This window comes from Gallinula chloropus (genome assembly GCF_964237585.1).
Source record: "Gallinula chloropus genome assembly, chromosome: 13".
NCBI classification, from domain to species: Eukaryota; Metazoa; Chordata; class Aves; order Gruiformes; family Rallidae; genus Gallinula; species Gallinula chloropus.
In genome coordinates, this window is record NC_140098.1 from 21,261,094 (window position 1) to 21,288,019 (window position 26,926).

The window sequence follows — 26,926 nt, forward strand, 5'->3', positions numbered from 1 at the left end:
CAATGATTTTTCTAAGTAGTTTTAAAGTTGTGGAAAGTGTCCATGGTCTCATAGTTCAAAGTTTTCACTGAACTGCAGTAGCTTAGTGTGATTCTTTCCACAGTGCAATTGCCAAGTTTGAAATAGCGTCGTGGATGCAGTTTGGGAGATTAAGATAACATTTTTTTTTTTCCCCTCCCTCTCAGGAGCCCTTTATTCAAGCCTGCATGACTTTTTTAAAGAGAAGATGTCCATCTATCCTGGGTGGCCTTGCTCCAGAGAAAGATCAACCCAAAAGTGCTCAACTTCCTCCAGAAACCTTGGCAACTATGTTGGCATGTCTGCAAGCTTGTGCTGGGTAAGGATTATGTGCTGAATGTGTGAGCTGTTTGCAGCTTGTTTGTTGGCACATGGCCATGGCTGGCTTGGAATTTTAGGTGGAGAACAGGGTTAATGAAAGTATATAAACTTGCAGGGATAGGTTCAGCAGTAAGCTTAATTTCCTGTTGAAGTTTCCGTTGGAAGCTGGGTCACAAAAAACCTCTTTCAGGGTCTTAGGATGAAGCAGGTGGTGATCTTGGTAACTGGGGGCTGGCTGGTTAGTCAGGTCCTGGGTTTCTCCTGGGACCTCTGCAATTAAACTTCAACATGCTGCTGAAATACTGTCTGAAGTGCAGTGGTCTAGCACACCTCTTGAACTGAAGAGATGGCCATTGTTTATCCACTCAGAGTCCTTCTCCTGAGCCTGTAGTTCACAAATCGATGCACACCCCTCACTTTGCATGCTCCCCTGTCCAGATTTTAGAGGTGCAATAGTTAACTGTAGAGACTTGGGTCTAATGTTGCTGTGTTCTGAATCTTAATATGTTACCAAGTTGTATTTATTCAATTAATTCTAAAAGCCACTAGTTCTCTACTGGCACAATTCTCCCAGCTTTTGGTTTCTTTTTATAGCTACTTGTATTCCCTTTTATGCAAGAATGTGACCTACTTGCAGTCATTTTCCATTAGTTATTCTCTTTGAGCTTTAAAAAGAAAATGCTTGGATTTCTTTCATGAAGAAGCAGTTCCTTTGATTAGCTTGGGTTTTGGTCACCAATAGAAGCAGACGTTGTAAAGACTAGAAGACTAAAATCATCATAGTAAATATTAAATACATCTGGGAGGATAGTTCTGCTTCACCAGCCAAAGTCTGCATCTCTTACATCTGTTTATTTAGGAACCTGCTCTTTAATTAGGCTGCAGTTGTTGTTTCATGTCCCATTTTGTGTCCAGAGAGACACTTTTCTTAGTGGCTAGGACCCTGTGTGTTCTGAGACTTTATTTTTGGTGCAGCTTGTTTATCCCTGGTGAGTGTTGTGTAGCAGTGAGGCTTCACAAAGGAATAAGCATTCCTTTTCTTCCAGAGCCCTTTTAAAATGAAGGCAGGGTGACTGCAGGCACTGTGGGCCAACAGAGGATGTGATTTGGTAACAAACTCCTTGTGAGAAGTCCTCCAAGAGGCTTCAGGGAGCTGAGAGAGGCAGCAGTGGATCTTCTGTGCAGCTGTCCAGCACACTCCAAGTGCATCAGTGTGGGGAGCAACCTTCCTTCTTGAGAAGGAAAGAGGCTTCTCCCTACCTGAGGCTGGGGGGAATGAAAAGGCCTTTCCATGCTTTGTAAAAATGGCTTTTACAAAAAAATAAATGCAAGAGGTGTGAACTCACTATTCCAGCAAGCTGGAGCTGCCCGTAAGCTGGTGCCTTTGTTTCTCTAGAGCTGGCTGGCTGTGGTCCCTGGCTCTCCTCTTCACTCGTGTTTCAGAGATCTCCCTCCCACAATTTTTCCCCCATTTCTTGGAAATGGCTCTGGTTAGGTTAGGTGCCTGAATGTGTTTTTATATAGACCTTGAAAATATGTTTTCTTTGATCTACATGTCACCCCATACCTGCCCACCTCCTACTTACTGTCACTTGCCTGTGATGCAGGGGTTTCTGTGAAAGCCTGCAGTTCTGTGCTGTCCATTGGTATTGGGATGTTTGCATCTTGATACAGCAAGATATTTTGACATGATAAAGTTGACCTTCCATCTGCTTAGGTGGCAGGACCTAACGTGAGTGGAATGTTTAACCATAAGGACCAAACTCTAGGATTGTCAGCCTGTCCTGCTGTGGGCTGTGGGCTGCCATATTACCCATCTGCAGGGGACTGGAATGCGTTTTACTAACGTGTGCCATGGTATTTGAGCATACAGACTGCAAATGTGACTGCTACCAAAAAAGGGAGTACAGTAACCTCGTGTGAAGTCAGCTCTTCAGGCCCTGACCTGGCTCCCTGCTCACCTGCAGTGCTGTGTGACCCAGGAACACCTCCTGCACTGGAGGTAGCATGCTGCCTCTTAATTGGGCATATGTACATTTAATTGTTGAGATTTAAGACAGTGTGGCTTTGGCATGTTGGCAAATAGGTGTTGTGAATGCTGAGCCTGCTGTGTGCTGTGCACAGAGTTCTGCCTTTAGCTCAGGTTGAGCTTGCTCCAAGCAGACATCCCTTTGGGATTATATGTTTTCAGATAGGTAGGTGTCTGTTTGCTTTTTGAGCTCCTTGCTTTTACAGTCTTGGACACTTGAGAGGATGTTAAAGGAGTTTGTGAAACAGCTGATAAAATGCTTGTTGCCTGGTATAGAAACCTGCTCACCCATGGCATCTCTCCAGATTCCCCTGTCTGTCTGGGGCAAGCTTTTTCCCTTGCTACATAGTGGATCACTGGCTTTGGAGAACAACTGGAAGCTGTAACTTCATGTAGCCTGCAACAGGAAACATGCCAAAGCTGAAGGCTTCTCTGCGCTTTGTTTTCCTGCCTTAACCACCAGGACAGTTCCTCTTTCTTTTTTTCCCCTCATCCCAACAACTGTGCAGTAAAAGCTCATGAAAATGGGGAATTTCCAGACAAGGCTAATGAAGCTGTGTTGGTATAGTTGTACTGGTGCAGGAAGGAGCCTGCTGCTCTAACTGTCCTCATCAAAGAGGTAGAAGGGAAGTTCAGGAAAGCTGTAAACAATTAGCTGTATTTTCCAAAAGGAAAATGTTAGTGTTGTGTCAGTGTGCTTTGTGGTTAGGTCTGTCAGCAGCAGAGCTGGTTTTCCATCTGGTTTGGGAGCCTGGCAGTCAGATGTGGAATACTCTGGAGAGGTACTGACTGCCCTCGATTGTGTGGTGACTTCAGGCTTAAGTTTGAGTCTTCTCTTGGCTTTTGATTGCAGTTTCCTTATAGTTGGTGGTTTCTGTGTCTGTTTTGGTGAGCTCATGAAGCATGTCCTGCTGTTTGTAGGAGGTGAATTTTAGTGAATCGGGTGGTATTTCTCTCACCTCTCTTGTCTGGGAGTGTGTAGCCCGAGCTCGAGTCACATTGCTGCCTCTTTTAGAGAGACCTTGTTTTTAAAGAGGTTCAGAAGGGGAATAATAACAAATGGTGAAGTCTGGGGACGAGAAGGAGCCCAGAGGAGCAGGTTTTAGCATCAGTTTTCTGTGTTTTACTCTGAGGCTGAGCTGTATGCCCATCCTGCAGACAGCAGCAGGCAAAGGCAAGATCAGTCTCTGTTCTTCCAAGGGCTGTTGGAGCCATGTAGGTGCACATCCCAGCTTTCTCTAAGCCATTACTTGCTGGCATAACTGTAAAGCAGTGTTTGAGTTTGCTATTGGAGGTGAAATTTTAGATCTACAGTTGAAACTCTCTGTATATAGCCATGCCAAGCTGTAACACAAGTTCTGCAAATAACAAAATGTAACTTCTGCTGGGTTTGTTTCACGACTTGTTTGTGAAATGTGACCCTGATTTCTGTAGGAAAACCAAACAATCCAAGGCTGTAGTGTCACTGGTGTTTCACAGCCCTGTTTGTTGTACTCCTCTGTTCCAGGAGTGTTTCTCAGGAGCTGTCAGAGACCATCCTCACCATGGTAGCGAACTGCAGCAATGTCATGAACAAGGCCAGGCAGCCACCACCTGGAGTCATGCCAAAAGGACGCCCGCCCAGCGCCAGCAGCTTGGATGCCATCTCCCCTGTGCAGGTAGGTAAAGGAAACGCTGTGGCTCTAGAAGGTGCTGTGGATTAGCATTACTTTTGCTGCACTGTTTGAACTCTTTCAGCAGGACTGAGTAAAAGATCACGTGCCTTCCTTAGTAGTTATGCTTGCATGTCCAGATAACTCCTAACTACAGAGTAATGCCTGAGGGTTGTAGTTCAGAACTGTCTTTTTGCTTCACAAATGCCTGTAAGAAGTAACTGAGGTGTAGCAGAATTGGAGCACTGCAGAGGGATAGAAATTTGGTTTATTTAAACTAACTGAGGGTTTCTTTCAAAGTGCTAAAATTTACGAAGACTTTTGGGAACTAAGCACTGCCTTTGAACCTGGTGTGTCTTGTTTGTAGCTTCACAGGCCAAGCAGCAGTGCTAGAGCATAAGGACTTGTTATAACTGGGGCTCTTCAGCTCTCAGCTGAACTGCTCTTTTAAAAACAAGGTACACTTAAGTTACTCCCTGCCACTCATCATCCCTTCCTCCTCTGGGAGCAACACATTACAGGCGGGTTTTGATTCTAGTAGTTACATTCAATGGCAGGTTTAAAAATGGTAACAACTTTTTCAGGTGGAATAGTGGCAGTTCAGCATCTGAGAATGTCTGAACCATCAGTAAGTTATGTAAACTAAATACAGAGAGCAGTTCCCTTGTAAATTGTGACTTTATTGAAGTTGCTCATCAAGTGTACCAAATATCTTGGCAACCTGCTGCAGATAAATGATGTGAATAAAGAAAGCAGCAGATGCTACTCTGTAGCTATGCTAGCTTTTGGGTAGATAATAGTTTTCTGCTGTTCCTAGTCAGGAGCTCTTGATTTATTGCTTTGTCAGCTGGTATTGTGCCTTGCTTCCTACTCATCACCCAGGTCATAATGCTTTTTGGTGAAGACTGCATTCGGGTATCTAGCTGTGAAACTGGGGCATGATGGGATCCTTCAGACAGTCAGAAATACTCTCTAGGCTTGGTACAGAGTAGCTGTTAAGTCTTGGGTGAAGTCTGAGGTTTTGAACTGCAGAGCATAAACTGCTCTGGCACAGAAACCTATGGGCTGCTCCTTGTAAGCACTTACTGTTCCACTGGAGACTACAGAACATTCAGCCTTTCTGCAGAGTCTCTGGTAGAACAGGGATTTGTGGGGTTGTAGAAGAAAAAGTAAGATCGTGTTTTATAGACCAACTGATCTTTTGGGGTAATCTGGGTGACCTCAGGATTTAAAGTAACCACGCAGAGAGGCTCTACTTGATCATGAGATGTAGCTGCCTTTATACAAAAGCTGCCAGAAGTCAGCTTGCCTTACTGTTTCCATTTGGTTCATGGCTGCCTGTGTCTAATCTCCCGTTCTTCATCCAGATCGACTCGCTCGCAGGAATGGCGTCTCTTAGCTTAGGCGGCTCGGCTGCTCCTCACACCCAGAGCATGCAAGGCTTCCCTCCGAACCTGGGCTCTGCGTTCAGTACTCCTCAGTCACCAGCAAAAGCATTTCCCCCTCTTTCCACCCAAAACCAGACGACAGGTTTCAGTGGCATTGGGGGACTCTCTTCACAGCTTCCAGGTACCGTGATCCACGGTTTGTATTTTTGACACAGCAGAGCTAAGACACTGTTACTGCTACGGTTGGAAATACTGGGCAAGCAGCTGGGTGTTGTGTGGGAGGGAATTACACAGCCTCTGTTCCTAGGTCACTGCTGAAACAGCACTTCAGTGTGTCTGTTATGGCTGCAGTAAGGTAAAAAGCTTGAGAGTCAAGAGAGGATGAGTGTGTTGACAGAGTTCTAGCAGCATTATTTTAGGCTGGGACAGAGGTGAGGAATGAAACTACTTGATATGGGGTAGTTATGAGACTGCATGGGTCTGAAATGGCAAGTGCTGAGGCTGATCAGTGCCTGCTGTCACGGGTGCAACTGAGGTGGCTGGCTTTTTGCTTTTCAGTAGGTGGTCTTACTACAGGTTTGCTTTTCAGTAGGTGGTCTTACTACAGGTTTGCTTTTCAGTAGGTGGTCTTACTACGGGTAGCCTGACTGGCATAGGAACAGGAGCCCTGGGCCTTCCTGCAGTGAACAATGACCCATTCGTGCAAAGGAAGCTGAGCACATCTGGACTGAACCAGCCAACATTCCAGCAGAGTAAGATGAAACCTTGTAAGTGGTAGTGTTGTCTGTGGCTGTGAGGTGTGACTGTGCTCTGCAGTTCATCTGTGTTTCCTTCAGAGGAGGCTTGGGCCATAAGGGATAAAGTGTTAGATACACGCCTCTTGTATTATGCCACTAGTCTGAAAAAGGTGCTTCTAAATTGCTATGTTAAAAACTCAGCAGGGGAGAAGGGGGGGAATTAAAAAACAACCCACTGTTAGTATAAAACCAGAACATTATGGTTTTGCATGAGCAGTGTGCTTGTCTTCTTTTTGTGGTGGTTGTGCTGTGTTTTGAACAAAAGTGTTGTCGTGTTCCATAGGTAACTGTGCATCTGGTAAGTGGGTGGTTGTGGTTTTGTTTCCAACAAGGTTAAAGAAAGCTGTCTGGGTAAGGTCCTGTTGCAGCAGAGAACTCAAAGGTGAAGCAGTAAATTAAACTACAGCATTGGAAAGAAATAAGATGGAAGTTGATGGGAAGGTGTTTTTTGGAAGGAATTACTTCATCCCTAACACTGAGCTTCCTTAAATCATTTGTGCCTCTGAAGTGAGCTCACAGCAAAATGTTTAAGCAATCAGATGATGCCCTCAGGAGGCACAGCCAGATGCTGAACCTTCCACACTGCTGCTGCTACATCCCTGGTTCCTTCAGCTCCTCCGCAAAAGCCGTTAACCTCTCTCCACTGATGCACAGCAGAGGTGGCTGTAGTGACCATTAGTTTATCATTTGGGGTTTGAGCATTCAGTAGAACCTCGGTGATGCTCACTGGGCTGGCCTGAAAGCTTGTGTGAAAGTTTGTCTGCATGTTAGTGCTGTGTAGCATGCTTTATTCTGGTCTGGTTTGTATTCATGGGGGTTGGCTTGGGATGCAGCAGGTTCTAGGAGTACAGCAGTGTGAGGTTATTTCTAGCTTCAGATTCAGTCCTTTTGTGTCAATATAATGTACTGCAGCCAGATTTAAGTGGTAGTTCCTGTCTGCTAGAAAGGTTAAATCTCCTGCTTTTCAAGAGAACTAGCACGTTCTGTATATGGCAGGAGAGTTGAAAAGGACTAGGTGGAATCCTGGGAGCCTGATGTGGTTCTGAGTGTGATCCTTGTCCCCTTTGTTAACAGCCGACTTATCTCAGGTGTGGCCAGAGGCAAACCAGCACTTTAGCAAAGAAATAGATGATGAGGCAAACAGCTACTTCCAGCGCATCTACAACCATCCACCACATCCCACCATGTCTGTGGACGAGGTGAGTTCCCTCCTGTAGCAGTTGTGTCACCAGTGCACAGACTTGCTGTAATGTGGAGAGTAATTATCCCTTGAGGTGTTAGTTTAGTGGGAGATAAGAAAGGGCTACCAGAGGCTCTTGCAGCACTGCTATTGTTTTGCTTGCTCACAGTTGATAAAGCAGACTGAAAGCAAGCTTACAAAGTGTACTGAGTAAACCTGCAGCTGATCTTTACAATCCGCAGTGCCTTCTGTGGGCTGAGGACTTTAGATGTCTAATTAATGCCCCTAAAGCGACACTGAGTGGGAAGAGTTTGTGGAATGGAACCTGTTCACAGTCTGCATTAATTGCTTACCTTGAATGCATTTGTCTTTAAAGCATCTAGAAATGTCTGCACCTTCTAAATATATGAAGATGCCCAAAGTCCTGCCTCCTGTGCTTCCATAATTATTTGCTTGGTCTCCATGAGAGTAGTTATCAGTCTGATGTATTTGCTCTTTGAAGTACTTCAAACTTACTCTAATATATTTGTGTGGTTATAAATCACAGAAGACCCTGAACAGTAATTTTCATTTGTCTAATCTTGAAGCAATGCAACAAAAATTTTCTCTGAAGGTGGTTATTTAAAAGAAAGGGGAGAAAAGTCTGAAGAGGAAGCTTGTGGTAGTGACACTGTCTGCTGTCTGAAAGGAGGCTTTTTGCAGTCTAGCTTGTGGTAGTGCAATTTACCCCTTGGAACCTGGAGATGCAGAAGGGCTGAAATGAAGTGAATCCATTGATAACAACTTCCAATTTCTTTGCAGGTCTTGGAAATGCTGCAGAGGTTTAAGGACTCCAACATTAAACGGGAGCGAGAAGTGTTTAACTGTATGCTGAGGAACTTGTTTGAGGAATACCGCTTCTTTCCCCAGTACCCAGACAAAGAGCTGCACATCACAGCCTGCCTCTTCGGTGGGATCATAGAGAAAGGACTGGTTACTTACATGGCACTGGGCCTGGCCCTGCGCTATGTTCTTGAAGCCTTACGAAAGCCTTTTGCATCCAAAATGTACTATTTTGGTATTGCTGCACTAGATAGATTTAAAAATAGGTGAGTGTGGTTTTTGTTAATACCTCTAACAGTATGTGTAATGTCTTCTTAACCTCAGGCCTGCTCTGCTTATCTAGCACAGGGTTGTTCAGATGTGTTAGAAATCTGTACATCTCAACTTCAGGATTACTTGAGAGACATGCTGAGCAGAAACAGTGTGTTGATTTTCTAGTGAAAGAACGTTGATTATAAAATCAAAGTGTTCAGCTTGGTGCCAGGAGAAATGTGGGGCAAACTGAGATGCTAAAGCTGCTTGGCAGCCTTGGTTTATAAAAATAAGTCAGTGAAGCGTGGAGTTAGGGGAAGTTGTCACCTTGTTTGTCACATGGTGAATGCCTTTGCAGGTGCATTTTCATGGAGTGCTGTTTGCATTGTTCATTGCTGAAAGGCTGTCTAGGAACTCATCTCTAGGACTTTGGTTTCACACAAATCTCAAGTATGGGGAAAAAACCCTTTTAATGAATTGTGGAGAGAGGAAGCTCTCCAGGCAGGCTGCAGTAGTAGGCAGGATTGCACACCCATGGGAGAAACATCTGTTTTGGGAGAAGATACTTGAGCTTAGAAAGCTCTTTGGTATTGACAGCTAGAAATGTGAACTCAAAAGCAAGGAGCACGTTATCTTCTGTCGTTACTCTCCTTTCATAGTTCATCTGCCCTGCAGGATTTCTTCTGTAGTAAGAGCTGTTGTGTGCAGCATCCATAGTTAGATACTGTTTTGTGGAGTTGGCTGAACAGAACGAGTATAGACACTTTATGCTGATGTACTTCAGACTTAGCTACCTTCTTACACCTAAGAACCATTTTAAGCTGAACCTGAAGAGTTTACTCTTAATGAGTAGTAACAGTGCCTAACGTTTACAAGTAGAACTATAATCAGTGTGCATAGGCAAGGCTTCTGCCTTGGGTGTTAGGGACAGTCTGATTTGTTTAAACTGAAAAACACCAATCCAGTAATCTTCCTGCAGCTACTGAATACAAGTGCAATTGGGTGCTTGGTCAGAAGTGCAGGGATGTGGGATAAGATGAGAAGCTATAAATAAACCTTGTGTTTTGCTCTGAAATGAACTGACTTCAAATGGGGGTTACAATAGAAAGTACTTGGTAGAAAATGCTTTGTTTATATCCTGGCTGCTGTAAGGAGGCCAGAAGGAATTCTGTGGTGCAGTGAAGGAATGCCAGGGCAGTGTTGGATTTGTGTTTCTCTGAAATGCTGGTTTGTGCTTCTGACTAACACACGTTTTGTCTGGCAGATTGAAGGACTATCCCCAGTATTGTCAGCACTTGGCTTCTATTAGTCACTTTATACAGTTCCCGCATCACCTACAGGAGGTGAGTGTGCTCGGACTGGCCTGCTGCCTTTCTGGGATTTTGAATTCTTTTGAGCAAATTCCTATTTTCCTTTAGAAGAAGTCTCACCTGTCACAAGTTCACACATCATACATCCACAGAATCAGACACCTTTTCTTAAAGACACTGCTGTGGGCTGGGGTAGGCAGGTGAAGGTGTTCTATCCAGTACCTCTTATGTTTCCATAAGTCTGTTTGGGTTGTGTGTGTTGAAGTAGCTGCCTGAATACAACCACACAGTAATCAGTGTGCACAGCTGTGCTTCAGTGCCTTCATATTCCAGTCCCCTAATCATTTGGAGTTTTCTTCTGAAATAGAGGGCTTTCCCCTGGGTTTGTACAGTTTCATACTCACACCTGGTAATCAGGTAAAGGATTGTTCCTGAAGGTCTGGTGAGAGAAGTGGAAACGTGCTATAGGCCAAGGAGTAAAAGTGGTGTTGACTGCATGGTGTTTACCTTGAAGGTGCTTTTGTTGGCAGCAATACAGAAAAAGTGCAGAGCTTGAGAGCATAATCTAAAGAGGGAAAAAATGTTCCCCTCCAGTGTGAAGGTAGAGAGGTGGCTACCCAAAGCTGTAGAGCCCAGTAGCATTCTGTTTCACTAGCAGGCTTCAGGCTGTATCCCTCAACTGACAGTGTGTGGTCTGCTGTTCCAGACTTCTGGGTAAATATGTCTTGAGGGAGACTTTACCTGCTGTGTAGCAAGTTTCTAGACACTCATGTTTCTTAGGCTCTTCCCCTCTTGCTCTGCTATCCCAGGCCTGCAGGGATGGGGGCTCTGTAAAATTTTAAAGATGCAGAGAGTCTTGATGCTTGGGGTCAGAGGTAGAGCTTGAGGCTCCCTCCAGTAAGGAAGTAAAGAGTGAGAAGATGGGCTTTATGAGGGTAATCAGTTGTTTCAGGTTCCTTTGTTGGTGTTAGCATCAAGAATTGTCAAGATTGTTGTCAAACCTTTATACTGCTTGTGCTAAAACTCAGCCTGTAGTTCTGTTGCAGTGTGTGAAGTTTTGTCTGTGCTCTTTCACCCTGTTTTAGTACATAGAATATGGACAGCAATCCAGAGACCCTCCTGTGAAGATGCAGGGCTCAATCACCACCCCTGGAAGTATTGCACTTGCCCAGGCTCAGGCCCAGGCCCAAGTTCCAGCAAAAGCTCCTCTTGCTGGCCAAGTCAGCACTATTGTAACCACCTCCACCACCACCACCGTGGCAAAAACCATTACAATCACCCGGCCGACTGGAGTCAGCTTCAAGAAAGACGTACCGGTAAGCATCCTGCGGCTCCAGTGTCCTTACTGGAGAAGCAAAGGAAAACTTGCTGGTCTGCATTGAGTAAATGGAGAGAGAGTCCAATTTAACTCCTGTTCTACACACTTTCAGACTGCAGCATAAGGCCTTTTCAGATGTGACTGGTGCTTTTGTAGAGAAGGCAGTTTTGACCATGAAGCTCCAGAATGATTATGGTGTCAAATAGAAATGTGTTTATTGAGGCTTGGATTACCAAGGCAGTTAGAGCTGTTGTTTCTATTACTGACTTGTAGCAGGATTCTTGAAATAGCTGTTAGCTGCTCTTCTGCTGTTTGAATCTTTAGTTTCTTAAACATACCCCTGAATGTCTAGTCAGAGTTGTTAGTTTGGCAGGTTGATAGTGTTGGCTGTTCCACAAAACGTGTAGGGGCACACGTGTTCCCATGTGTACATTGGCCACACATAGAGCTGTTTCTGTAGGATAACTGATGCACTGTAAAGTCAAGCTGGCCTCACTTCCTGATACTGCCTCTGTGTAATGCTGTAAAGAAACTCCTCAAATTCAAGGAGGCTAAAGCCAACAGTACCTCAAAGTGGTGTGAGCAGATTGAGGGGACAGTTCGTAGGTAGCTTTCAGTGTCTTTCACATCCTGCTATGTAGAGAGCTGTTGTTTTAAGGTGCTTGTAGTCAATTTTAGACTCAGGCCCTGATGGGTGTTTTTCCCCATAAGTGCTCAGGCCCTTGGATTTGGGCCTGCTGCTGCTGCAGGGACAGGGGTCACATGCAGCCAACTTCACCAGCTTTCTCAGCAGTGAACCTCTGAGATTTCTCCTTCCCAGTTCAACACTGAAGTGTTCCTGGACACCCAGTGCTGTCCAAAGCACCACTCCCTATTGACCTGGGACTTTCTGCAGGCTAGCAGCACGTGCAGCTGGCAGCCTGATGGAGCCACTGCAGCCACACCTATTATGTATGAGCATACATGCCAAGAGGCTGTCTGTACAGCAGCATTCTTCTGTTGCCTATTGATCATTGTTTGTAGAGCCAAGAAGCCACTTGGCTCTGCCTGAATGCTCTGAAAATGACTCTGAGACAATAGACATCACCTGATTGAGCTCAATTCTTTTTTTTCTTGACAGAACAGAGCAAAAATGTCTTTTGATGTTGCCTCTAGTATTGTCTGTTCTTAACTTCTTGCTCTCCCTCCAGCCTTCCATTAATACCACCAACATTGATACACTGTTAGTAGCCACAGATCAGACTGAGAGAATTGTGGAACCTCCAGAGAATGTCCAGGAAAAAATTGCATTCATCTTCAACAATCTGTCTCAGTCAAATATGGCACAGAAGGCAAGTATGGCAGAACACTAGTAAAATTATTTTTATGTGTATATTTTTCTGGAAATCCATTCTGAAGTGGTGGGTGATGTTTCTCCAAAAATTCCAGCTTGGAAAAAAAATAGGAGGGATCATATTGTAAAGAAATACTTGTTTCCAATGCTTTCTGTTTGAGCCTCTTTGGGGAGAGACTTTTTCAAGGAAAGGAGAGATGGGTAAAAGCTGTTCTTACTCTTCCTTTCCCCTACAATGTTCCTGGTTTCTGTATAGCCAGATCCTTTGTACTAAAGTATTAGATGTCAGTAATGGTTTCTTTTCAAGAAAACACTTGCAGCAGATGCCAGCAATAACTGCTGGGTAGTCCTTTCTGATGGGCTTTGTCACTTAAAAGACCAGAAGAATGCTAATGCAGGCTTTTGAAAAACATTAATACAAGTCTGGACAAACTTTTGCATTGTAACTGGGCTGGGTACCATTAAATATTGTGGGGTTAAGCTGAGAGATGGGCCTGTGAGACCTGCATGAGGTTCATCAAGGCCAAAGGCAAGGTCCTGCATGTGCACAACGATGGGCTGGGCAGAGAATGGCTGGAGAGCAGCCCTGAGGAGAAGGACTTGGGGGTGCTGAGTGATGACAAGCTCAGTGTGAGCTGGCAGTGAGCTCAGAAGGCCACCGTGTCCTGGGCTGCATCAAGAGCAGTGTGGCCAGCAGGTTGAGGGAGGGGATTCTGCCACTCTGCTCTGTTCCCATGAGACCCCCCTGCAGTGCTGCATCCAGCTCTGGGGTCCCCAGGACAGGAAAGACATGGAGCTGTTGGAGCGAGGCCAGAGGAGGCCACAGAGGTGATCGGGGGCTACAAAGACAGGCTGGGAGAGTTGGGCTTGTTCAGCCTGGAGAAGAGAGGGCTCCAGTGTGACCTAATTATGGACTGCCAGTACTTAGAGGGGTCCCACAGGGGAGTGGGAGAGGGGCTGTTCACCAGGGAGTGCGGGGACAGGACACGGGGCGATGGCTCCAAGCTGACAGAGGGCAGGGTCAGGTTAGATGTGAGGAAGGAATTCTTTACTCTGAGGGTGGGGAGGCTCTGGCACAGGGTGCCCAGAGAGACTGTGGGAGCCCCATCCCTGGGGGTGTTCAAGGCTGGGTTGGATGGGGCTTTGGGCAGCCTGGTCTAGTGAGGGTGCCCCTGCCCATGGCAGGGTGTTGGCACTGTGTGATCTTTGAGGTCCCTTCAACCCAAAGCCTTCTGTGATGGACTGTTGCACTTCAAGCTGAAATTTGGGGAATCTTTCCTGAGCTTGTAGAAACCTGCAGTGTTGCTGCCCCCTGTGCTGTCTGTCCTGTGGACAGACAGCTTTAGCATAAGCTGCTGACACTTACTTTGCATCATCTGGTAAAAAGCTGAGAAGTTGGAGAGAGGTAAACTCTTAGGCCTTGTTGATTTTTATGATTTCCCAAGTCCATACTGGTTGACCAGATCTCTGGATAATGAGACACTGAGTTCAAGGCAGCTTTTTTAAAAAACAAAACTCAACAACAACTAATAAACCCAATAAAACCCAACACCCTTAGCAATTGTGTGGCCAAGGCAGAGGTCAGTCAGAGCCAACCTTGGAATTTTTTGTTCATTTCTCACATTTTCTGTGGCATGGTTTTTCTTTGGTGTGGAAACAGGTTGAAGAACTGAAGGAAACAGTGAAAGAAGAGTTCATGCCGTGGGTATCGCAGTATCTGGTGATGAAGAGAGTCAGCATTGAGCCGAATTTTCACAGCTTATATTCGAACTTCCTTGACACACTTAAGAATCCAGAGTTTAACAAAATGGTTCTGAATGAAACCTACAGAAACATCAAGGTGAGTAGTGTGAGTTCTCTAATCCTTAAGTAGATTTAAAGATTTAAGTGTGCTGTTCTCAGGCTCTTTGCCTACTGTGGTGCTGAGCTTCAAACATGGAATATCATCTGGAAATCTACTTGCTAGTTTACAATTAAACCAGTGAGGCACCTCTAGGAATCCTTTGGTTCTTCTGTTTTCAGTCAGGAATGTATCAAAGACTTCATTCTGATTGAATGAGAGGGCAAATCTGCATTTGAATTCCTTTATGTAGGTGGACTCTAAATTTGTGTGAGGCTTGCAAATTACAGCCACGGGGGGAAAACTGCTTATGGTCTAGATCTTTTGTGTGGGGAAACATAAAGGTAAGAAACCATGCTCTGCTGATGTGGCCAAAGAAGAATAAAAGGGAAAAGGAGGGATCAGAAAGCCTGTGGGGTTGTAACGACCAAAATTTGCTACAGGGCTAAGATAATGTGAATACCTGTGGAGGGGAGGAGGCAGGAGAAGCAGCAGCCCAAGAGAGATGGGTGAAAGAAACAAGCTTGTCAAGCACTATTTTTAAACCTGTTGGTGGCTTTTCCTGACCACCGCGGGTTACGCTGTAGTGCAAAAGAACCTCCTGGCTCTCTAGAGCGTAGCTGACCTTGCTCTGTGCAGCTGATGCTCCTCTGGAGCTGAGGAACAGAACCAACAGGATACTTGCGATGTGATTCGGGCCTCGAAATGGGAATTAAATGGTTTCCTAGGAAGCACAGACAGCAACTGACAGGTCTGTGATGAAGCATTAAGAGGAAGCACTGCTTTTTACACATTCTACTTTACTATGTGAGTAGCTGTTAGAGTCTGTACGGAGTAAACAGTAAGGTCTGGAGAAGCATAATCCTCTTTGATCTTCTTGAAAGAGAGGAATCTTGAAGTTGTTACAGGGCAGACTTAGGGGTGGTGCCTTGAAGCAAAGGCTGCTCCGAGTGTCTGTAATGTGACTGAAGCTCAAAACTTACATGTTATAAAACTTTGTCTTAAGTCAGATCAGCTGTTGGATTGGGTTTCCAGTCCCATTATCTCCCAGTTTGTTACTAGAGTTGCCTTTTTCTTTTATTAGGTGCTGCTGACGTCAGATAAAGCTGCAGCCAACTTCTCAGACCGTTCCTTGTTAAAGAACCTTGGTCACTGGCTGGGAATGATTACACTGGCTAAAAATAAGCCCATCTTGCACACGGTGAGCATCTGTCTACAGATTTGTTTGGCACAGCGGAGTTTTGCACAGTAGTGTAGGCTATTTGGGAAACTTTTATCACCTTACCAATGCCCCTTTTTTGTGTGTGCACTAAGTACAAAGTATGAATCCAGAGCTGATCATCTAAGACTTCTAAATATTTTTAGTACTGGAAAAGTTAGTAGTTAATGCCAGAATAAATTCATTCATCCCACACTTAGCGGTCTGTAAAGTTCAAGGACTGTCTTGACTCAGTCTTACCACTATATCCTGTAAGGAAATAGTGTGTAAGTGGATTTTTTTTTTTTCCCTGTGCTTGCTGTTTTTTCCACCCTCTTCCCATTCTAATTGTTTATGGTATTTTTCAGGATTTGGATGTGAAATCGCTGCTGCTGGAAGCATACGTGAAGGGCCAGCAGGAACTGCTGTATGTGGTGCCCTTTGTTGCCAAAGTCTTAGAATCCAGTGTCAGGAGTGTGGTAAGTGTCTTTGTGCTGACACAGTTACTGCTCAAGTGGCAAAACAAGTCTTGCAGAAAGTAATTAGCTTTCTATCACTAAGTGGAAACTGAATTTCGTGGAGAGAGGAGGAAAAGGGATGTAAGGGCTTAAAGGGAAAGAGCTCTGTTCTGAGGGAAGGTACGTGGCCCCTGCATTTATGCAGTGTAGGTTGTGTTAGCTGATCTGTGCTGTGGTATCCCTGAACAGAACTCTCTGGAGAAATGGAAGGAAGCCCTTGAAGAGGTTCTAAGATATGTTTATTCCATAATTTGATTTTATTAAACCCTCTGCCCCCCTTTGACCCTCATCAGCTCTTTCTTGTCGGTTCTGCTTGACATGGAACTGATCTCTCAGAAGGACCCAGTCATTGTGTTCCCAGGTTAATGTTTGACTACCTTCCTGATCTAGTTCCAGTCAAACAGAATACCTGATTCAGCCCTAGCTGCAGCTGTACAAACGTTTCCATGGCTGTGTGCACACATAGCTATTCATGCTTCAAGCATTTCCAGTCACAAATTACCAAAATGATTCAAGAACTTTGTGCAGTGTGCTCTCCTCTTTCTCTTGCAGGTCTTCAGGCCTCCAAACCCATGGACAATGGCCATTATGAATGTTTTAGCTGAGCTACATCAAGAACATGATCTAAAAGTAAACTTCTGGTTTTTTTCCTATACCTACTGAGTGTGAGGTTTTCTTGACATACCAGTCAAGAAGGATGTTGTGAAGGACAGGACCAGATCTCATTTCTTTAGCTTGGGGAGAATTGGGCATTGCTTGGTTTGGTAGAACTTGGATGCAGCTTTCTATCCTGTGAGGTCAGCTTGCCAGATATTCACATAATCATCCTGAGTCCCTGTTAAAGTCTCTGGAAGGTGTGGGGTTAGAATGGGAAGCTTGGGAGTCCAGTGGCCCCGTAAACGTTTCGGGTATTTTCCTTGTGACGTAACCTAAAGTAGAATTGTTGTGCAGTTGAATCTGAAGTTTGAGATTGAGGTGCTCTGCAAGAATCTTGCACTAGACATCAACGAGCTGAAACCTGGAAGTCTCCTCAAAGATAAGGATCGTCTGAAAAATCTGGACGAGCAGCTCTCTGCTCCAAAGAAGGATGTGAAGCAGCCAGAAGAGCTACCGCCCATTACAACAACTAGTAAGTACACTTTGCATAGAACTCAAAACCATGTGAGACAAGTGGTGATGAGACAGGTTATGCTATTGCAAAGGAGAAAGTGAAGCTACATATACCACTGTAACATGCTGAACACATGGAAGCATATAGTTTGGAGATGGGAGGGGAATGGAAGCCATCCCAAGGACTAATTCTGTGTATACAGTGTGTAGCTACTCAGAAAAGGGTGAAGTAGGATGATATATTAACAAAAACACCACAGGCTGAGCTGTCCTAACAAACAGCTCGATTAAAATGTGTGGGGAAAGCAGAGAACAAAAATCACTTGGTAAGTTAAGCTTCATGATCAAACCTTTTCTTGGTTGCTTGCTGACTTAACTGGGAATTTTGTACTTCTGTAAGCTCTTGCTTTTCAGTAATGGTTCCGTGCAAACATTCTTGTGTTCTATAGCTGCTTCCACAACTCCAGCCACCAGCACCACCTGTACAGCTACAGTTCCTCCACAGCCCCAGTACAGCTACCATGACATCAACGTCTATTCTTTGGGAGGCTTAGCTCCACATATAACCTTAAATCCAACGGTAAGTTTTAGACCTGATTTGGTTTACTCAAAGAACTCTTGCCACCAACGTGACCACAGATCTGGTGGGAACAATTAAAGCTACTGGGGAGTCACTTTTCAAAGGTATTGGGGAGGGTGAGGTCTTAACAAGTCATCAGATGGAGAACTTTAGGGGTGGTCAGTAGTTACATTAGGGGCAAGTGATCTATTGCTGTGGCACTTACACAAGAATCCAGTTTGTTTCTGGTGGTGTCAGCTGGGATAGTTGCTGGCTTAAAAGGAGCTCAAATGCTCGTTGAGAGCGATGTAGCTCTTCAGTTAGTCTGGGTCTTGTGCTGCATTGGAAGAAAAATGGTCACGTGTGTGTGTGAGAATTACCAGATACCATAGTAGCTCCTGTGGAGCACAGGAGCATGTAGGGCGGGTGGGATTCAGGTTTACTTCCTTCTCACTGAACTTCCCAATCCTCCTGCAGATCCCGCTGTTCCAGGCCCACCCGCAGCTGAAGCAGTGTGTGCGGCAGGCGATAGAGCGGGCGGTGCAAGAGCTGGTCCACCCCGTGGTGGATCGGTCCATTAAGATCGCCATGACCACCTGCGAGCAGATCGTCAGGAAGGACTTCGCGCTGGATTCGGAGGAGTCACGGATGCGCGTGGCCGCGCACCATATGATGCGGAACCTGACGGCTGGGATGGCCATGATTACCTGCAGGGAACCTTTGCTGATGAGCATAGCTACCAACTTGAAAAACAGCTTTGCTACTGCACTGAGGGTAAGAGTTGTATCATCTGAAGCTTATTTCCAGCTAATAGACATCCTGCACTAGCAGAGCAGTTCTCTGCGCTGCAGACTTGCTGCCTAATTACACGGCTTAACTGGTGCAGAGATTAATTTAGTGGGCAAGTTGCATGATTCTTGTGGAATTACGGTGAAAAACTTGGGCTGAATTAACAGCTCATGTCTTAAACCTCTAAGGTTCATCTTGCATGTTGTACACAAGCTTCCTGATGAGCTTCTGTTGCCCTGGTGTTCTCTCCAATTTGATCACATCGCAGAAGCCTTGAAGTGCTTTGTCTTCTGGGGGTTTTGAGGTAGAAAATCATTAAAATGGGTAGAACTGAGTTGATTCTGGGACTTTCTGGTGATGTCTTGGATTGTCTCAGGAAGCACGTGTGCTTCAGATCTTTACTTGTGCTGTTATACGATAGATGTTATACTTGTGCAGATACATATTTAAGACCGTTTTGCATAGCTTGTTAAGTCACTGGGTTTTCTAGAGGATGTTTTCAGGGCTCTTGAGGAACAAACAAGGTTTGTGAGCTGCAGTGCTAGCCTCTCCTTGGCTAAATGGAATGTGGTTTGTGACCTATCAGCCAGAACAGCAGCCAGTACCCGGACAGCTTGCTGTGTTTGCCATCAGCACTGGCAGCAGAACCAAGCATCAGGATCTTGGAAAGATAAGACTTGCTGTCCTTTCAGGGATGAAAAGTTAGAGCACTGCTGGTCTAAGGGCATGTCACTGCTTCCTGTCGGTTGAGGAGTGACAGTGCAAAGGCCCTTGTGCAGTGGGGTTACTCCCGCATGGTGACTGGCTCAGGAGGGCAGGTTTTAGCAGTCTGAAGGGAGTAAGAATTCCATCTACAGGTATGGGATGGATAGTCTGTGGTATAACTCCCAGGACTCCAACATTGTTGACCCTTCACATACAGGACTTCAAGTAACTTGACTGCTGAGATCACGAGAAGCATACGAATGGATCTTACTCCTCTGCCTTAAGCACCAGCATGGGAGGTAGACACTTTTAGTATTGCTTGGTTAGTGTATGAGCTGAGCCAGTGACTGCTGTTAGCAGCTGTGCTGGCAGAGCTCAGCTGGCAGGCTGGTGTCTGCAGTGGGAAGCACTTTTGTCCCCTGGGTGCACAGATACTGCTCCTGTATGTGGTCGTGATGTGTTTGATTGCACGCGGCCACAGTTCAGACAGGGAGCCAGTGGGAGAAGCACTGGCTGTTGTTTGAGCGGTGTGAGAAGGTAGATGTGATACTCAAGTTGGGGAGACAGGGTGAACACAGACCAGCGTTACAGCTCTGCGTGTTGGCCCCGCGTGATGTGCCACAGGAGAAGGTGTGTAGGCAGAAGTAATTCAAGTTTCATGGAAGATTTAGTGTTAATGTGCTGTGGTGTTTGTAAAAATGTCACAAACAGGGTGAAAACATGGTGGGGATAAAACCAACTTGACATGTTGAAGATGTGTGAAATTGATATGGGGCCAGTTGTAATCTAGGTTTTCCTCAGGGATAACTACAAAACATCGTGTTGCAGAAGGGCAGCACCAGGTATCAAAATATTCCTGCCTGGCTTACTGTAGGAAGTGGTTAGGCAAGCAAGGATTGCTTTTATTTGAAAGAAGCAGTGTTGGTTTTCAGGAATGAATGAAATAGGGGTAGATCTTAATGGACAAGGAAACCCAAGTAAATTGGACTGTTTGGTTTGGATATCTATTGGATTTCCAATGGGAGTTACTGTTCTGCACCCTGGAAAGAAGTCTACCTGTTCAGGGCTCTCTTAAACTCCCAAGAAGGAAGAACAAAACCTCTATCAGAAAAGGAACCCACTAAAAAAGGCTTAGGACTGTAGCTTTGCATTTAGTGATGCACCTTTATATCTCTCATCCTAGGAAGTGGAAAAAACTTGGAGGCTGTGATGTGAAGCTTGCTTTTCCTGAGTCTGTGTTATGTCAGTCTAAAGCAGGGCTGTCTTTCTGTGCCCTGGAGATAGGTTGGTGGAAGAGACGGAGAACCTCCTGCTGTGTTGTTCCTTGTTGAAAGTCTTTAGTGTCATCTTGCCTACATGTTTTATTCAAAGCTATGCAAAATTAAATTTATTACTGTGTATTCCGTGCGAAGAGAGCGCGTTCCTGAGAGCATTCCTCCTTACTGCTGCTGCTCCGCATGGGCGGCGGCGGTGCGGTTCTCAGGGCTAGCAGTGCACAGGGAGAATTTACAGCCTTCACTGATTATTGTGGTTTTTCAATAGGCAGCTTCCCCACAACAGAGGGACATGATGGAGCAGGCAGCTGCCCAGCTAGCGCAGGATAACTGTGAGCTAGCGTGCTGCTTTATCCAGAAGACGGCTGTGGAGAAGGCAGGCCCTGAGATGGACAAGAGGCTCGCAACTGTAAGTGTGGGGCAGCTGTCTTTTGAAAGTATTAGAGGTGTTCATATTACCTCAGTGTCTAAAATTCAGTGTGGTGCTTGGTTTTTATTCCCCCAGGAATTTGAGCTCAGAAAACACGCTAGACAAGAGGGTCGTCGGTACTGTGATCCTGTTGTGTTAACGTATCAGGCTGAGCGGATGCCAGAACAGATCAGGTTAAAGGTGAGGCTGCTAACTGAGCTCCATCCTGATGCTGCTCTTCCCTCCGAAAAGCAGGACTGTGCTGCTTTGGCTTACCAGTCCTGGGTATTGGTAGTATTGTTTAACAGTGTGATTCCTATTAGCTTCATTAGTTATGGAAACACCCAAGAACATTATTCCAAAGTTGGTATCCAAATTATCCTCAATTCTCTGAGGATACCAAGAGCCCTGTCTCTTGTTCTGCGCTGTTCTGCTGAAGGATGGCTGGTCTGCTTCCTTGTCTTGTCTCCTTTATCTTTTCCCTTTAAAGGACATACCATGTGCTCTGAGCAGAGCATTTCTCTTGTGCATGAGACACAGGTGAAGCCAGCATTCAGTTATCCCTGTTTCTGTAAATCTGTATTGCAGTTGTGTAGCAAAATCCTGTTAGGAGGTGTGGCAGGAGGGACAGGACTTCAGTGCAGAGCAGCAGAATGCTCCTGCCACTCAGTTTACAAACATGACTGAGCAGCTCACTGTTCCACAAACTGCCTGTGTTTGTTATGCCACTGTGCTGAACAAGGAGGTGAATGCCTGTTCTTTTCATTGCAAAGGTTGGAGGTGTGGACCCAAAACAGCTGGCTGTTTATGAAGAGTTTGCACGCAATGTCCCTGGCTTCTTGCCTACCAACGACTTAACTCAGCCTACAGGATTCCTGGCTCAGCCTATGAAGGTAGAGGCTTCCAAACTAATCTGCTTGAGAGTACTCTTGCCCTTTTAGTGAATGTTGTGGAACTTGTGCCCTCTGCTAGTAGGGGAGTAAAGAGTCAGATGCCTGTATTGCTTGGAACAGTGCTTGAAATATGCATTAAACTAATGGGGACCTAAAACTTTGATCCAATTTTAGGGGTTTGTAACCCAGACTGGGGCAGGGTCTGCAAGTTAGGATTACCTCATGTAGTTTTAGTAGCAGTGAAACATGTTTCAAACCTTGGGTTACTTATGCAGGAGGATTATGGGTGGCAAGCAAGGATTTTGAGATGAACGGGTTTGTGTGCATACTTGGTCTTAAGGGCTGCTGGAGTTGTTTGCTACCTATTTCCACAGCTCTAATTTCTCATGTTATGCCAGGATAACTAATGACAGTACTGCAGAGGACTGAATTCTGGATGCCATAGTTTCCAAAGCAGAAAAGCCAATCGGTATGTGAGTCTCATACATACGATCCTTGCAAAAAATCACTCATTCCCACTTTCTGTTAAGCAGCAAGCTTGGGCTACAGACGATGTGGCACAGATCTATGACAAATGTATGACAGAACTGGAGCAGCACCTGCAGTCCATTCCACACACCCTGGCCATGAACCCTCAAGCTCAAGCGTTGCGCAGCCTCTTGGAGGCTGTGGTAGTGGCGCGTAACTCCCGCGATGCTATTGCTGCGCTTGGCCTGCTGCAGAAGGTGAGTGTTAACAGCTCTCTTCCCATAACTCAGAGTTGATTCCTCATCTGGCTGTCAGTTGCCTTGCTGGTGACTGGATCTTTGAATCCTATGGAACTTGCTCGGTGAACAACGCTGACCAACTGCTGCCTTTGGAAAGGGCTGTGGTGTTCACTTGGTGTCTTCTACACCCAGCAGAAGGCTGCTGTGTGAAGACACAGGTACAGAATCCCAGGGCTTCTGTTGGAGGGAGTTTTTGTTTGCATGTGGCATACAGGGAGCTATTATACCTCAGTGATAGATTTCAGGATGATGGGAGGCTTAGAAGACATTTCAGCTGCCCCAGTAGGTGGATAGTGTTGAGCGTAGTACTGGGGTTTTAGCACACACTTGGGGACTGCATTTTGTAGTAACGGAGTTTGTTGGTCCCGACCAACAGCCAAGCATCTGCCTGGCTGCTTGCTCATCCCACTGTCCTGCAGGACAGGAAGGAAGTAGGGGGAAGGTGAGGGGACTTGTTCATTTGGATTGTGTCTGAATAAGGAAAGCAAAAGCTGTGTGCACAGACAGAAAAATCACACTTCCCATCAGCAAGCGTCTGGACAATCAGGGCTTCAACGTGTCTGATGTTTGCTTGGGAAGGCAAACATCATAACCATGAATACCCCCTTCATACACCTTTCCCTGAGCCTTTATCGCTGAGTGTGATATCATATGGAATGTAATATCCCTTTCTTCACTTCGGATCAGCTGCCCTGCCTATGTTACTTCCCAGCCCCTTGCCTGTCCCCAGCCTACAGACTGCTGGAGTGGGGAGCAGAGTGTGGAGGAGAAAGCCTTGATGCTCTGCAAGCGCAGTTCAGCACTTGGCAAAGCACTGGTGCTCAGTCAGCAGCATTCCAGCACAAATCCAAAGCACCCAGCACCCTGTCAGCTGCTGTGAAGATGATGAACTCCATCCCAGCCAGAACTAGTACATCAGACCTCTGGCAGCTTCTCTAAATCTCCTTTCATGTAGTTTTTCACAAGCTGCGAGTAGAGCTGCCCCTGAGGAGACATTTATTTACAGAACCTGCAGCACAAATTACTATGGTTATTCATACTACTAGGTGTACATGTAAAGGTGAGGAGACACAAAGAGATGTTAAGCCTGTTTGTAGTAGGGCAGCTGTGTACAACGCATGTGTAGATGCTGTAGTAACTGATAATGCCTCACCTAAACCTACCAAGGGATCAGCACAGCGACTAAATCTGTTGGTTTTTCTTTGTCTGCTAAGTCTTTTGGTGATAAACCTGATGTGAATTTGCAGAAGACTTGGAAGAGGACTTGTTTTTTCCTCTGCTAACAGGTTGCATCTGTTCTAGGCTGTAGAGGGCTTACTGGATGCCACCAGTGGGGCTGATGCTGACCTCCTGCTTCGCTACCGGGAGTGTCATCTGCTCGTGCTGAAGGCTCTGCAGGACGGCCGGGCCTATGGATCTCCATGGTGTAACAAACAAATTACTAGGTTAGTTCAGAGACAATAGGAACACTGAGGTTGCATCATCTTTCAGGAGCTGTTCTTTGGTTCTGAACCCTTGCCTGTTACTCCTTTGCATCACTGCAGTTTGGGCAGACAAAAAACGATGAGCTTTTTTTGGTCAAAAGTAACTAGATCTTCTAATGCTGCTGCATCATCTTAAACATGGTAGGAACCTCTAATGGAGTGAAGCACTAGAGATGCTCTGCGTGGGGTGTTTTTATGGGGAGTGTCTCTATATGCTGTCACAGGCAGTATGACATAGCACACACCTACAGCAGCAGCAGGTGTGCCCCTCTGTCCTGCAAGGACAGGCTTCTGTAGCTGGATAAACTGAAGCTCCTGTGAGCAGCTGTGCAGGGCAACAAACATGTGAGGCTGCTGACTGTTCTGAAATCAAATGTTACCTTAGAGAATGCTCTGGGCTTCCTTTGGAGCAGAGTAATGAGTTAGTAAACATTGCAGCTCTGTATAAAGTATTAGATTTGAGCATGAGGTACACTTGTTAAAATAAATCCAATCCTTCAGGTGCCTGATTGAGTGCAGAGATGAGTACAAGTACAACGTGGAAGCTGTGGAGCTGCTAATCCGCAATCACCTCGTTAACATGCAGCAGTACGACCTTCACTTGGCTCAGGTAAAGGGAACTTGCTCTTTTGAGGAAGGGTCAGGGTCAGTCTTGCTGTAAGATACAGGTGCTTGAACTCTGGCTGCCTTTTTTCACCTTGACAGTCGATGGAGAACGGCCTGAACTACATGGCGGTGGCGTTTGCCATGCAGTTGGTCAAGATCTTGTTGGTGGATGAGAGAAGCGTGGCCCACATGACAGAGGCAGATCTGTTCCACACCATTGAGACGCTCATGAGGATCAACGCTCATTCCAGAGGGAACGCCCCGGAAGGGTGAGGTGGAAACACTGTGTCCTGTGTGACCTGCTGTGCTCCTGTACAGGCAGTGCCTCTCATCATCCAGCTGTACAGCGTTACGCAGTCTCTCGGGCTGCAGACCTGGCTTAGTTTAAGCTGTCACTCAAATGAAATGGCTTTGACTTTGTCAGAATACAGGCAGCTGCAGCATGATGTCAGTCTGGATGCTTGAGCAGGAAAAACCTTTTGTTTCAAAATCCTGTAGTACTGAGAAACACGCTTGAATTCCTGTGTTGTCTCAAATTTGGGCAGTATTCATAGAATCCCAGACTGGTCTGGGTTGGAAGGGACCCCAGGGATCACAGAGCTCCAACCCTGTGACACAGATAGGGCCACCAACCTCCATGCCTGGAGCTACACAAGGTTGCCCAGGGCCCTATCCAACCTGGCCATGAACACCCCCAGGGACAGGGCACCCACCCCCTTTCTGGCCAGCCTGTTCCAGCTCCTCACCACTCTCTCTGGAAAGAACTTCCCCCAATATCTCCTCTAACCCTTCCCTCCTCCAGCTTCACTCCATCCCCCTTGTCCTGCCCAGTCTCTGGCCTTTGGAAAAGTTGATTCCCTCCTGTTCCTCTGCTCCCTTCAGGGACGGGAAGGCTGCAGTGAGGTTGTGTTCTTACCTGTTTAAATCTTAACTATGTGCTAATGTGTTTATTAATCCCAGTTCATCAAATTAGACAATCCATGCTATGTCTAGACAACTTTCTGTTTAGAACCTGTGAAGGGATCTGCCACCAACCTCACCTGGTCCTTGTCCCCACCAGCAGATAACTGGGTAGCAAGTGTTGCCACAGCATCTGGAAATACATGTGGGACTTGCAGGTCTGCTGTTACTGAGGTGAAACCAATTGCTCCTGGGTTTGGCAACACGTGGCTTGGAGCTTGCAGACCTCTGGATTGCTGTTGGGAACATCCAGCTGGGTGGTGACAGTCCCAAACCAAAGGTCTTTTCCTCTGTGCTTGCAGTGGGACTTGATTCTCACTGCAGCCAAATTTAATGCCCCAGTCAGGCTGTTGAGCACTGCCATTTCAGAACGTTTTAGGGCTTCTCAGGTCCACAAAACCCTCCAGTGCTTGTTGTAGCACGCTGCCACGTGACTTGGAGTGGAATTTCAAAGCTTGGCTGACTTCAGTGTTCCTTCTTCCATCACAAATGTATCTGCTTTCGTGACTGACTCTTGCTTTTCCAGTGAGGGCTGGAAGATGGGAGGATTTAGGATGAGAAATAACTTGCTTCCTTTCTCCAATGTTTGACTGATCTCCCAGTTCTACCTTCCAGGGGAGTAGAAATTCTAACCCAGCTCTTGCTCTGGTCTCTTGTATCAGATTGCCCCAGCTGATGGAAATGGTGCGATCGAATTACGAAGCCATGATTGACCGTGCTCATGGAGGCCCCAATTTCATGATGCATTCAGGGATTTCCCAAGCCTCTGAGTACGATGATCCTCCAGGCCTGAGGGAGAAGGCAGAGTACCTGCTGCGGGAGTGGGTCAACCTCTACCACTCGGCTGCCGCGGGCCGTGACAGCACCAAAGCGTTCTCTGCGTTTGTTGGACAGGTAGAGCTTTTGGAAAGAAAGGTGCTTTTTATTCAACATCAGTAGGGTGTGATGCCCTCCATTCTAAAGCAGTGTTGTAACCCATGTTAGGCAGCCTTTTGAAGCTTTCAGGCCGTGCAGCAGTTGACTACTTAAGTTTTGTCTGGTTTTTGGATAGTAGGAACACTTTTACCCTTCCCCAAATAATGTTCTTCAGATATTGTAGCAACAAGCTACCTTCAGACCATGAGTTTGGGGATAAGTCTGGTGGGGAAAAAACTTTGCCTGAGTTGACTGCTGGGAGTAGCTCTGAAACACTCTCTGTAATGAAGTTTAACGACCGTTGCTCCTTACAGGTAACAGCAAAGGCTCTGGCAGCCTGTGGAAGGAAATGGCTGCTAGATAGAGCTGCAGGTGAATTGTTCCAGGCTGCCTGAACAATGGAATCCTTTTCCTAACTGAAATTGTTAGAGTGAAGGGAAACTGGAAGCTAAAAGTATTACCTAAAATTTAAACAGCCC

General features: G+C 45.9%; 1 protein-coding gene across 5 annotated transcripts in view; it reads left to right on the top strand.

The window, feature by feature from the left end:
- Nucleotides 1-26,926, top strand: part of CNOT1 (CCR4-NOT transcription complex subunit 1) — a gene marked incomplete at its 5' end in the record, with an annotated part of 50,339 nt that overhangs the window by 15,274 nt on the left and 8,139 nt on the right. The window contains 24 exons of one of the 5 annotated variants that reach the window (XM_084269963.1): nucleotides 186-337; nucleotides 3,876-4,026; nucleotides 5,388-5,589; nucleotides 6,029-6,175; nucleotides 7,280-7,404; nucleotides 8,187-8,473; nucleotides 9,724-9,802; nucleotides 10,855-11,085; nucleotides 12,278-12,418; nucleotides 14,081-14,260; nucleotides 15,345-15,461; nucleotides 15,827-15,937; nucleotides 16,529-16,606; nucleotides 16,928-17,105; nucleotides 17,536-17,666; nucleotides 18,123-18,419; nucleotides 20,682-20,822; nucleotides 20,919-21,023; nucleotides 21,596-21,715; nucleotides 22,246-22,440; nucleotides 23,785-23,927; nucleotides 24,468-24,576; nucleotides 24,672-24,841; nucleotides 26,195-26,447. In XM_084269963.1, the coding sequence (XP_084126089.1) occupies nucleotides 186-337; nucleotides 3,876-4,026; nucleotides 5,388-5,589; nucleotides 6,029-6,175; nucleotides 7,280-7,404; nucleotides 8,187-8,473; nucleotides 9,724-9,802; nucleotides 10,855-11,085; nucleotides 12,278-12,418; nucleotides 14,081-14,260; nucleotides 15,345-15,461; nucleotides 15,827-15,937; nucleotides 16,529-16,606; nucleotides 16,928-17,105; nucleotides 17,536-17,666; nucleotides 18,123-18,419; nucleotides 20,682-20,822; nucleotides 20,919-21,023; nucleotides 21,596-21,715; nucleotides 22,246-22,440; nucleotides 23,785-23,927; nucleotides 24,468-24,576; nucleotides 24,672-24,841; nucleotides 26,195-26,447 (3,843 nt within the window). The remainder of the gene's footprint in view (nucleotides 1-185; nucleotides 338-3,875; nucleotides 4,027-5,387; nucleotides 5,590-6,028; nucleotides 6,176-7,279; nucleotides 7,405-8,186; nucleotides 8,474-9,723; nucleotides 9,803-10,854; nucleotides 11,086-12,277; nucleotides 12,419-14,080; nucleotides 14,261-15,344; nucleotides 15,462-15,826; nucleotides 15,938-16,528; nucleotides 16,607-16,927; nucleotides 17,106-17,535; nucleotides 17,667-18,122; nucleotides 18,420-20,681; nucleotides 20,823-20,918; nucleotides 21,024-21,595; nucleotides 21,716-22,245; nucleotides 22,441-23,784; nucleotides 23,928-24,467; nucleotides 24,577-24,671; nucleotides 24,842-26,194; nucleotides 26,448-26,926) is intronic. The other 4 variants (XM_084269964.1, XM_084269961.1, XM_084269962.1 and 1 more) reach the window with 4 other exon arrangements.